This window comes from Rhea americana, unplaced genomic scaffold (genome assembly GCF_003343005.1).
Source record: "Rhea americana isolate MKP2758 unplaced genomic scaffold, rheAme1 scaffold_95, whole genome shotgun sequence".
In the NCBI taxonomy this organism is placed as follows: Eukaryota; Metazoa; Chordata; class Aves; order Rheiformes; family Rheidae; genus Rhea; species Rhea americana.
Genome location: NW_028187144.1, coordinates 589,522 through 602,662, shown reverse-complemented (window position 1 = coordinate 602,662; position 13,141 = coordinate 589,522). Strand labels below are relative to the sequence as shown.

At 42.4% G+C, this 13,141-nt stretch overlaps 1 protein-coding gene across 1 annotated transcript in view; it reads left to right on the top strand.

Annotated features, from left to right (window-relative positions):
- The first annotated feature begins 12,995 nt into the window (after positions 1-12,995).
- ALG11 (ALG11 alpha-1,2-mannosyltransferase) overlaps positions 12,996-13,141 on the top strand; it is a 6,550-nt gene continuing 6,404 nt past the window's right edge. The window contains exon 1 of the mRNA XM_085324921.1: positions 12,996-13,055. Within this exon, the coding sequence (XP_085181047.1) occupies positions 13,018-13,055 (38 nt within the window). The 5' untranslated portion in view covers positions 12,996-13,017. The remainder of the gene's footprint in view (positions 13,056-13,141) is intronic.

The window sequence follows — 13,141 nt, the reverse complement described above, 5'->3', positions numbered from 1 at the left end:
TGCACCTTTTTTACCACCACCAAGTTTTATTAAAAAAAAGGAAGCAATCAGTATCAATAAGTAAAAACTAAAAAGTATACCTTTGGCAAGCCTGCTTCCCCTTAAATCTTTTCATGAACATCTGGAACGGCTAGTTTAGACCATGATAGGTATAGAAGTGTCTAGAGCCAAGACCAGTTATCTTTCTATAGGATTGCCTGCATGCTAAACAGGAAAACTAGGAAAACTACAGCAYTCTGTTCTAATTTGCTAAGTGGAATCTGTCGAGGTCCACTAAGCCTTGAGTAGCTTAGTCTACTTCTAAAGACCCCCTAATACATATCTAAAGAATGGCCATGCAAAGAATTTATTTAATGTAGCCAATGTGTCATCTGTTTGTACCCCCACTGACTCTGCCCAAGTAAGCCTTAAAATAATTGTCACAGGTTCCATCAGAAGCTCTTGGGCTTGTGGGGAAAATTCACCCAACTTACTCCTAATGCAGAGGTTAGTGTAGAGGATCAAAATGTCTACATACTTCAGTCACTTCAAGAAAACCTGAGGAAATACATGACATTCCCCTTGTTGTGCAGGATAAATTCAGATTCTTTTGGCTTCCAAAAGCCGAGGCCCATCTCTCACACCCCTGCCGTGAGGACAGCGATAGAGCAAGCCAGYGCGCAGTGCATCAGCACGCCGGCTTATCTGCCCGCGATAACTTCCCCACAAAGGTGAATCCTCAGCTCTGCTCACACAGGCGACAAATAAACTTTGGAGTTAAGAATCTTCCTCAGAAAAGCAAGGTCATCTATCAGTTAATTGATTCTAAGCAATGACGGTATCTTCACCGGTCTTAACCAATTTTAATTTACAAACTTTTGGGGGAAGAAGAGAGACAATACCTTATGTTAAAAAACACCACCATCAACAACACAGACACATACCTAAAAGCTAGCTAAAAAACCCACTATGTTTCCAAAAAAGGCAAGTATCAATGCTATATCATATTGCATCTACTTTATATCTGATTCTAGGGTTGATGATTGTCATATTTTTGCACAATCAGAAGAGAACAGGAATGGTTCATGCCAAYGATACTCTTCCTAGCCAAAATACCCAAATATTTTTGTAGCACTACGTTGTATCATTGCCACACTATACAAAATCACCAACAATATTAAACTGAAATAAGGTTATTTTAAGAATGTTTAGAGAATTGGCCTTCTAGAGCATTACTATAAAAAGTAAAGAATCTGTAYTTGTTCTATACTATCAATTAAAGAAATTTTTTTAAATCTCATTTTAGCTGGAGTTCTTTCTGAGAAAAGACAATTGTGTTAAAGACAAAGTATTTTCAGGAATTACTGATCTGAAAACAAGAATTGGAAAATCATAAATTTGAATTATGTGAAAAYATTTAATTATAAAATACCATTTACTCCATATACATACTACAGATATATATAAGTTAAAAATCTGTTTTTGTCTTTCTAAAACAAAGCAATTTTCTGGTCMTAAATCTAAGATATTCAGAAATTCAACTTTGCATGTTAATTCCAAATAATGGCAATTTTAAATTCTGTAATGTCTTAAGGAAAAGCAATTCCAGTTCCTGGTCAGATATACATACTTAGAGCTACTCATCTAAGAGATTATCTTTACTATTAAAAGATCCAAAACCCAACCTAGCATGTTTCTACAAGGAACTAATACTCATGGGACAACATGTGATAAAACATACCATGAAAACAAGCTTTTTTGTTTTTTCATTTTACATTTGGGTTAATTTCAGGTTAAAACAGCAAAGATCAATCTAGGCTGATGGAATAAAGAGGTGTTTAGTAAGTGCCCTTTCTCCCCCTTCAACTTCTGGGCAATTTTAAGGTRATAATCTGTTGGTTAGTTTGTTTCTAAAAGCAGTGGTGAAGAGATCTTTTTGCTTCCATAGTTGCTTGCACTTCCTGAACGCTGATCTGAAGGTAGAGAAGAAATACATGGGGTTTGGTTTTGAACGTGTTCAGTTCACAAGACCCACATTAAAAAGAATTATTTGGCTGGAAAATGTTTTCTATAATTCTTCAGATGAAAGGGACATACGATGTATTTCAACACATCTGGCTGATTTAAAACATCTAACTCAGCTGAGGGCTCAAACAAGGATACACAGCTACGGCAAACTGAAAGGCAGCAGCGGCTCTGGGACGGCAGGCACCGTTCACGAAGCAGAACCATCTGACCACCACAGGGCAAAACTAACCACTCCGGACTGCAGGCTCAGAGGCTCTGTCCTATCCCAGTTACTCTATGATTCTCGTACGGTTAGGAGTCAGTTCAGGAAGGGCTCCAATGCCACGTTCAAGGGCAGCCAGAGTAGCAAGGCAACGAGCTGCCCAAAGCTGCTCATTTCTAAACCGTTTTCCCGTCCCATTCTGGCTCCGTTAGTTGCCCCCATAGAGCCGATGTGAACTGCGTCAGCTGCCTGACTGTGGTTAGCGTTTTAGCGAAGGCTGAAATAAGAAAGGCGATGTGTTCTGTCTCATCCAAGAGCAGCGACATCCCCTGGTCCCGGGCTAGATTTGGCACAGCTTAGGAGTTTCACTGGGAGGAAYTGTGCAGATTTGACGGTGTGAAATTTAGATGGCAAATACAAAAGATGCTCCCTGTCTTTGCAGTTCTCTACTAGCGTTGGGGTGAAATTTTTTAATCTGCGTGCCAGAAAATGTAGAACATCACAAGAAAATTAAATGCCTTTTATTTAAAACCTCAAAAGTTGATAAAACATGTTTTTGATTTCTCTTAGGTACTTCCTGGGTGTGTTAGTCTCTAGCTTTAAAGGATGATCCACCCCATTTCTAATCCCCTTAGGCTCCTTGCCCAAAGAAAACACCTTAAAATATTCTTTACAATGCCCTGAAAGATGAGAAGCTTGGGTTCACAGAAAAACCTGGGGGCCTGGAGATAAGGGGGTCGTATTTCCTTAATCTGATAGACAGACAAGAGGAACCGGTTCAGGTATGTGTGCATCATGTCAATGTAACATGGGGGGACATACTAATATTAATGCATCACTCCAGAAATCCAGTCTGGCCTTGAATGGTAAATTAGTAGCTTTCCTATTCTCCATATCAGACATCTTTTTAAACGACTGAAATACAATCCATCCTGAGGCATACAAACAATAATATGAGGCTAAAAAACAAGAGATTTGACATTTGACTATATTTTTGGTTCTTCTTGTCTTTGATTTGTCAGCAAGTTGCTGACATTACTTCTGGGGGCTGAGGGGAGACAACCCATAAAACACCCAGCTAGTCTGGGAAGGAGAAAATTTTTTGTCAATCAGGGCCCTTCACAAGCCAACAGGGAAGCAGTTATTAAATGCGTGCTGCTTCTCATCGAGCAGTCCTCTGCTCTCGCACAGCAGTCCCTTCTCATTCATGCTGAGCGACATAAGGCTTCACGTTTTCCCCATGGAAGTCAATCAGCTCCAGCCGAAAGTTCAACAGAAGCTTGGTCAGATTCACGGGACATAACTACGTCCTTGACTCTTCCAAACTAACTGACATACTTAATGCAGGAAAAGACACGGCCTAACCTTTTTATCCCTTAGGAGGCAACRAACTGGTCATCTTTCCCTCCTTACCTACATTTGCTCTCAGTTTTAAGCCATGAGATCAGCAAGATAACTCCTTGGCTACAACATCATGAGAAAACTGGCAGTCAGGAGCCACACAGGTGTCTCTACGGAGTGAATGGTACTCCATGGAGTACTACCAACTCSGTGGTACACACGTTTCTCTCAACAGATAAGGAAGCATGATTGTAAGTAGTATTATTTCTTATGCTACAAGAAAAAAAGAAGTCCTACTTAACTCTAAAATACAAGGAATCAAATTCATACCTGCTATGAATAAAATTGCATAACAGCTGATGGCCTCATTTCAGATCAAATCAGGTCAGACTTTGGCTTCAGCTTTTCAGGAAGCGGACTCAATCTTCTCTAAATATTTAAAAAAGGTTTGTTTGTTCTAAACCAGTAACTCAGCAGACTCTCTCTTTTGTAACAGTGCCCGAAAACGCATACTGATTTTTTTTTTTACGTTACGGCTGCTAATATGGTTGCATATTGTTTGGACTTGGTACTTTGTCTGCTTTTAGCAGCGTTGATTTCATTATGGTAATGTCTGTTATCTGCACACTAATCCTGCAGCAGTTTGTTTTAAAGTGCCTGGAAACTACGCGGCTGATCATATTACCATAGGAAGAGGCACACCTTTTTGGTCAGAGTTTAAGCGCAAGGCACAACTGCAATCTGTACGAATTAATTCAAATTCCTATTTCCAGCAACAGGTTAATACTCACCTCCTGTAAGTGTGGCAGAACCTGTCTGGCAGTACGACCACCAAAAGAGTGTTTCAACTTCTGTGTTTCCCACTGCTCTAAATTTTCTGCGGTTTCCTGTGCTTCGCTTTTGCCTGGAGCTGGTTTTGCTTCTGAAGTTTGAGCAAAAGTTCTTTTGAATTCACTCAGATGAAAAGAACCAACATTTTACCCATCTTAACTACAATATTTAAAATATAACTTGAGCATGAGTAATGTTACAAAAGCAATTATTTTTAGAAGGCTAATTTTAGAAGACAGAAAGACTTACTACTTGTGAACTGTATCAGTCATTGGTAAAAATGATAACTTTTATCACCTACATTTGCTATTCACATTTAGAAATAAGACTCAAATTCTTAATTCCAGTTTTGTTTTGTAAACTCCTCAGTATTTGTTTGGCTTCTTAAAAAATATTACATTTGTTTTGAATAGAGAAAGTAGTAAGATTCTGAACTGTCATTTAAGAAAATGAGAAGACAAAGGATTGGGTTTTTTCTTTCTTTTTTTTTTTTTTTTTTTTGCAGCTGTTTACCTACTTGCAGACAAGCTAATAGCAGGCTCTAAAAAGCTTGCAAATAAATTTTTCCCTCTACAGATTTGCAATATAAGACCTAAGTCTTAAATGGTACTCATATAAAATATATACCCCTGAATCTGCCCCCAGCTGCAGAGTCCACACCCTTTAGATTTACTATTAGTTCCTCAACAGCACTTGCTTGCCATCGTTTTTGGCATACAGAGATTTCACTTCACAAAGCACACTGTATTTGTAAAACATGCATAAAAAATGAAAAAGAAAGAAAAAAAAAAAAGGATTGTATCTCTCTGATTTAAGCCTCTATTTCTGGTTCTACAACCAGTGCTTAATCTCAAGCCAGAGTGCTGGGCCTCTGAATAAATGGTTATTTCATCACAGTTCATTTATATACTGCCCAAACAGCTTCATTTCGAGGAAGAGACAACACAGCATCTTGTGTCTGCATTATAAAGGCCATATCTAAAATACAAGCATACTGCATTTGTTAGGGCAAGCTAGATACATAAGCGCGAACCCAARCTCAATTTCTCTTGTTTCTGGCTGGCTGTTGGCAGCTATTGGAAACAACCTCTATGCAGACAGTGAGGAGTTTTTAGCAGTTTCCAAGTCGCTAAGAGAGTGTCGTACCCGCACTCACCACCACAGCCCAGCGCCGGGGCTCCTCGAGCACCGTCTGGCTCCCGGAGCAGCTCAGGCCCTGGGGAGCAGGGCTGTGCTCTCCTCATCACCCGTCCGCTTCTCTCCTCCTTTTGCCCTCCCCCCTCTCTTTGCGGAGCACTTGGGGTTTCTGGGTGGAAAAAGGCACGAGTGCAAGGACCCGCTTTGTGATCTTAGGCTGGCAGCAAGGGTAGACTTAGGTGAACCTACTGCTGGGGCATCTCCAGGACACGGCTGCAGGGTGGCCCTGGCAGGGCCGCCCGCGGCCCCGCGGCGCTGGTGCAAAGGCCCTTTAGCTTATCTCCTAGTGGCTGCTGTTTTGGGGACTGCTGGCGGCCTGCTGCACCACGCGCTGCCAAGGCCAGGCTGTGCCCTCCCACGAGCCACCGAATGCGGKCGCTGCCCAGACCCCCAAATGCAGCATCACTGTAAGGAGGGGACAGGCTTTCGGCAGCCGTGGCCTCCCTAAATCCATCCCTGATCTTATTTTTTGTTTTTTGTTTTTTTTTCCCCTCCTTGGTTCTCTACAGAGGCTTATAAAAAGTGAGCGGAGACATAAAAAATAAAGATGACAAGATCATCTGCTGTTATTTTTCTCTGCTGGAATGCCTACTGATAATAATTCCGTATTGCGTCAGATAACAACCAGCAGCATACGACAAGTAGCGGAGAAGAATTTGGATGGAAATGTCAGAGCAAAAACAACAGAGAGAGTTGAACATATCAAAAATCGAGAAAAGTTCTGCTACCAATTTTAAGCAGGACTACCCCACTGCTTCAGTGGACACAGATGTTTTAAGAAACACCTAAAGAAAAGGACAATGCAAAGAAAAACTTTTTCTCTTCACAGGTATTTTTATCTGAACCATTTAACACCTGAGTTGGAATATGCAGTCAAGATCCTGCTTTCAAACACACAAAGACTTTCTCAGGAGGTTATTATTTGCARTATACATATTGGTTCATCTGAACCAAATGTCACTGTAAAAACAATGGTTTTTTTTATTGAATRAGCACACAGAGGAAGCTCAAGACAGTTGACTCCTGAAAGAAACAATTCCTGGAAGCCTGCAATTGTAAGGAAGGAAAAWTGCAAATAAAAAAGCATTCCAACAGTGAGATGGATGGGTTTTTTCAGCTCTCAGCAATCACTTACATGTCCAGAGTTCACCTCAGCCTGTTCTGCAGAAGAGGGATGTTTCTTCCAAAGACACTGTTAGTCCAAATTAAAGCATTCTGCCGCTCAGTACAAAAGAAGGTAACTATCCTGAGGGTTGCTGAGCAACCTCCTAAAATTTATTAACTGCCCTCAATTCCCAGGGAAGCAGAGCTGGTAATCCATGGAAATTCAGCCACCAGCTCATCTATCAGTCCCTCCTGTGTGTTACCTCTGCTTGGAGAAAGAAAAGGTAGCGTATCAGGGAACCACTTTTAAGCAGCCCTAGTTCACACTCCAGAAAGGAACTGCTGACTGAAACTACAGCATGGGAAAACTCCTGTCCTTTTCACGCTTGCTTTATCCCCAGAACAGGAAAAGGTCCGAGGAGGTGGCAAGGCACAGTGCCTGTGTCTCATGTCTGCACTAGCCAAACAGTCTCCTCCAGCATAGTAACTCCCCGTTGTCCTGTTCTGCAGCTAGTTTCTGGCTGCTKCTTCTTTCCTGCTCAGTGCCAAGAAGCCAGGCGTGAGCGCAGAATGCAAAACCCTGCCTAGTCCTGGGTTGTTTGACATGATCCAGGTTGCCATCTAAATAGCATTCATCTTAGCCTCCTCTAACAGGCTAAAAGCACACACCAACATGTGCACAAACGCACCTTGACCGATTTAGTGCAGAGGTCTTCCTTTTTCAATTTGTGTCAAGTGTGATGATGGAGGYATAAACGTCACGCCGTGAGGTTTTGCAGCTTAATAAGCAGTTTCATAGCTGAGTTAAACAGATGTTAAAGCACTATTGTGAAAGAGGTGATGCTTGCCCTTCATGTCAGTATTAGGAGCATATGGCCATAGAGGCATTAGTATCTGCACAGGGGAGATGGAAAAGCAGTAAKAGTTTAGGTTTGCTATCACAGACACTCAAAACTAGTCCACAGTTGCTCAAAAATCCCAGCTTCCAGCTGAAAAAGCAGGGAATTGAGGTGTAACTAGAGGTTATTTTGCAACCTCAGTGTTGTTATCCATAGAGCTATGTCGTTTGCAGTCTCAGTTCTGCCTGTGCCACTCATTTGCAGCAGTTTCCTCCACTCACCCTAAAAATGACAGACATTTTGATTTTTCCTTCCAATGACTGAGAGCTTAGGAGAACTTGCAGAAGAGCCTATAGGAGGTTAAAACATTGGCACAATCTACAGATTTAACTCCAACAGTGGAGCTGGCTTGTTTTCATTTATGGTCCGTGCTCAACTGGGACAACTTGTGTAAAAATAACCATCTGTTAACCAAAGCTATAGGTTCAGCCTGCTTAAGTTGCATGGTGATACAAATAAATGTGATTTGTAGGAATTCTTGCAAAAAATCTATATAGATCCAAGCTGCTTAATTCTTCACTGCTTCTGCTCCCAAAATAAAGGCCAGCTTCTGCCCACAGGTAATGGTGCAGGCACCCATTCCCTGGAACACCTAGCTCAAAGTAAAGCTGACAATTAAAAACTATTTTTTACTAGAATTGCTTGTACCTAGCAACTTTAATATTACAACATGTCAATAAAGTCTGCCAATAGTATTTTGCCTTAGATACGAAAGTGCCATAATTTATTTCAAATACACATTTTTTCACTTTGCAAATGCTTAGTAAGCAACTACTGCAACTTTATTTCTGCATTATGTTCCTATGCAATGAAAAACAAATGTACAGTAAGATTTAATAACCTATTACAAGACTTTGCAAAAAGGAAAAACTTACTGTGTATATGAATGATCTAAGATTTCTTCTGCTAAAAACAGTCCCATGCATTTTGTTAGCTAAGGCACAGCCCAGTGTGAGAGACTCAGTACTACACAGTACATGTTTCAGAAAGAAAGCGGTCAGTTGTGCAAGTATAAAAGACCACGTGATGGTCATATGAATATCCTTACATGATAGCAATCCAGCTTCTGTGTGTTTATCTTACCAAGTTACTTGTATGATTAATACTTAGCAAGAATGGGACTTACAGAAATATACTTAATTGTCTCAAATGCTTTGCAGGGTTGTGGAGAATTCATTGCAAGTGGATTTTGCTATTTGTTCTGGATACTGCTCACCTCAGGAGGCCTGTCTGCATGCAGCTTATTTCACAGTGAGGACCTTAATAAGAAAAGCAATTAAAATGGGACAAAAATGCTTACAGAGACAGCAAAAGAAGAAAACCTTTTGTACATGTCTGGGAAGGTGAGCACAAAGCTAACTTCACGATGAGGCTAGTTTAACTTCTTTGGCACGTCTGCCACACGGAATTTCTACAGACAAGGCTTTTAATAGCATTCTCACTGCTGGAGTAGGAACACCACCGAGAGCTCAGCTCTGCTCTTGCTGAAGTTATGGGCAATACCTTAAATATAAATACACAATCTCTTTGACTACACATGCATTAAGGTGGGGAAATTGTTAAGTGGTGTTAACCCAATTAGTCTGTGTTCAACTGTTCAAACGTAAAAGGTAGCCCTAGCAGTCTGTAAGGCTGTCAGCACCACAGTTTTCACATTGTTCACGTCAAAAGGTGAACTATGATTAAAAAAGAAAATTAAAAAGAACTTCACAAGTATTTATACATCTTTTTGGTTTTAATTACCACTAGATGGGCCACAGAAGAAATAAAGCAACTATGAATTATCAGAACTGAGAAAACTGTTTCATTTGGTGCTCCTACCATCAAGCAGATGTCTCTCTACAGCAAGCAAGCGCACAGTGTTTCCAACAGAAAAAGACCTTCCATGAAAAGGACAGCAGTCTTGAGGTGACTATAAAATACATAGGAAGCACTGCAAAAGAAATAATCTTCTGACAGATATCAGAAATTATTCCAAAACTATCATTTGAACTTGCATGAGAATTTGTATATAGCGACTTGTGTAGCTTCGCAGAAAGAGATATATTTAAAAAAGGAAGGTAGGCAGAAACTACAAGCAGATACACTGCAGCTTTTCTTCGCATCCTGTGCACTTCCTATKTAGTCTGGTTGTCTTTTAAAAACTTTTCTTTTCCCTGCTTAGAATTGGTAGGAACCTGGAAAAGTTGCACCAGAATATCTCTGTTTGCTTATGAACATACTTTATTACAAGGCACCTGAGCTACAGCTTACACATCATATGCAGTTTACAAGGACAGTGTGTTTCCTGGACTCCTCTCTGTGCAAGTACCCACAGGTGGGGAGTGCACATCCAGTCCATGAAAGGGAAAGGGCCACAAAGCTGCAGAAAAAGGATAGCTGCTCCTGCCAAAAAAAATCCTCTGGCCTGCTGGCCTAGCTGTTGTTTGCCTTKGGAAAGAAGGCAAGAACCAGATATATGAATTATTCTTTCAACAGCAGCTCCCTCCGTTTGCTCCTGAAGTGTCACCAGGAAATTTATTAGTAGCACTAGCAACCAGACCAGACTGCATCTGTGCAAAAAAAAATCAATGCTTCTGAGAAGTGCAGACCTACGCCCCACATCAGCTATAYGGTACACACAGAGCATGGCTGGTAGTACAGATAGTTGAATACAATCTGAGGCTCACCTTGCACTACATGTGCATGCACTACAAACAGAATACACTACCACATGGCAGCAGGCACAGCACAGGCAGCTGTTAATATTGTGATTGCCCAAAGCYGTCTTTTTTTTTCAGCATGTAAACATTCCTTAATAGGAGACTTGGGGAACTTTGAGAARATTTATTAGCTGGTTTCAAGAAGATATTTTGTTGGACTCAGGCTAACACTTGTTCTTGACATTTCAGGCTGCAACCCTGAAGAAGCTGTATGACTTTAGCTGGAAGCTCTGCAGGTTAAATCCCATGACTAGAGAATCCTCATTCCCAGTACACCTAACTTTGCAATGAGGCTTGACTGRAAAGAACAAGTTGTACTCTTCTAGGCACATGAAAATGAAGGCTTTTCTGAAAACTTTTGCTATATGATTTACTGAACAGAGTGCTGGATGTAAACCCAAAACATCCCATCTGCCATTTATGGCCCAAGACACTCAAAAACTAGTTATGCAGGTGTCTCCCTCATTATTTCTATCTTCTTGCTTCCTGAACTCTTCAGCATGACTTCAGTCTCATTTTAATTAAGCTGTGGCTAACTTGTAATCCTTCTGCCTCATAAAGACACTCAATCTAAGACTCATACTTTCCAAGTGGGYGGCCATAAGCTTCTTTTCAAGTCAGTGGAGGTGACTCAGCTAAAATCAACCAGACTTCTTTTTCCCTAGAACCATGACTCTCCTCTGAACTCAGGCAACTAGCTTCCAATTTTAACATTTACAAGAGAGAGGTTTTGAGCAGATGTCTTGAGCTGAGAGGTATGAATCCAGAGAGGTTCCTGTCTGCAGGCATCTGACATGCTTTCTCAGGCAACTAGGTGTGTGTAGTGGAGATGATTATGGGAGAGAGACTAWTGCCTGTGGCACCCTACATGTGAGAGCTTTGATTCAGAACTGGAATGCTCCAGATTAACTTCATCCATTCTTACATAAAGGCAGAGAAGCCCTGCTAACCTGCAGTCAGTGGTATTTAGGATAGTGACAGGACTTAAATAAAAACATCAATTCTTTATAGAAGTAAAATAAGAGGGATTGACAGATTTCCAATTCCATCCTCACACGGTGACTCCCAAGTGGAAAAGTATCAAATTAGGATTACTTAAGGTGAAGGTTTCACACCCCCACTACCATAGGGATTTTGTCTCTGCTTAGGGCCATAACAATGGCCAAACTGACTGAAGATCCAGTATTTTCCCACCAGTATTTTTCTGACAGGGAAGACACAAGATGACCTTCATAAACATCCCTAAGAGCTTCAAGCCCTCAAAATGCACCAAAGGCTTTGAGATGAAAGAGATTGCTCTGACCTCAAAGAGCTTGAAAGATTATCGTTTTTTGAGAGGTTCCATTCAAAGAAAGTGAACTTGAAAGGCCCTCAAAGTTTGGAAAACCTCAGTTCAGCAAGAGGGGCAGACAGCAAGGCTTCATCTATCTAGCACAAATTCACCACATGACACTTCAGGTTTTTTTATGAAGAATCTGTGTGGGGTGGGGGGGGATAGCACCTAGCTATTGCATAGGAGATCAGATTAGTTTTGGCATAAATGGCTAAATTCTGCCTAAGCTCCTCCACACCCATATAGTTTCATTCCCAGAATGCAAGAGAGCAGGAAGTTTCTTACTCTGATCAATGGGAAGCTGCTTTAGAAATACCAAGGCTTGCTGTTTCATGACACATTATTAGTAATACTTTGAAAAACAGCACAGGTTAGTTTTACCTCCAGACTAGTCCATCAGCACAGAACAGGTCACAGAAGACTGAAAGCTTTTGTTATAAGTTCTCAAGCCTCTTAATTGATTTATGATTATAACACCCTTGCATGGTCTTGTAGCTGATCGTGGAAGCAACTGCAGGAATTCCGGCCAGGTTTCGGTGCCATACTCTTCTTTTTCTCCAGTAACGCCAGCAGTTTCTGGGCAGTGTTAGTGCTGTGCCTGCAATGGTCCTGGAAGCAAGTTGCTCCTAGGAGCTTTTCTGGAGATCTCACAGGGAAGCACCTGACCTCCAAGCAGGCCTTGTCCAGCAKTTTTTTTAATCAGGTTGTCTGCTGAAGCCTGTGTAACTGTGTAACTGCCTGTAAACTGTACCTATGAAAATGAGCAGCCTTTTCTGCATGACATGCCTTCAGTTTTCTCTTACCAAAAGCTGAAGTTCATGGAGGCAGATGATACAGCTGCCTTTTTGCCTTATTTCTGCCCTTTGCTCTGTGCACGTTTTCTCAGTGATGACAAGATATAAGAGCAAGGACAACAAACAGAGAGACAACCTGAGCATACTCCACTGGAAACGGTCCCTGGGGACCTCTCYGAGAAGGAGGCAGATAACGGCCTGTTTTCGGGACCGGGTCCCTGAACCTCACGGACGCGAGAGCCACAGGCGCAGGCAGAGAGCAGAGCAGGCACCCCTAAACCTAAACGAGGTATTCGTTTAGGAGTCAGAGGTTAATGTATGCCTCGAAGAGGGACACGGAGTAGGATTCCTTCATGGCMAGAAGACGAGCGACGGGACAGTGGCGACGCGACCACAACCGTCGCTCCGGTGGCGACCGCCGAGGAAAACCCTCCCGCGGGGAGGCGCCTGCCCCGCCCCGCGGCGCGCCCCGCCCCTTCGCCCTCCCCTCCGTCAATCTCTCGCGGCAGCCAATGCGGAAAGGCCGCTGGCCGGCTAGTCCCGCCCCCGCTCCGCCCCAGCGGGCGGCGATGCCTTCCGGCGGAAAGGCGCGGCGGCGCTGTCCAAGATGGTGGCGGGAGGGTTGTGTCTGTTTGGGCTCGTCAGGTACTGGGGGCGCGAGGGCGGCGCTGTGCGGCGGCGGCGCGTTCCGGCGGCGGCGGAGGGGGAAGGGAGAGCGAGCGCCCGCACGG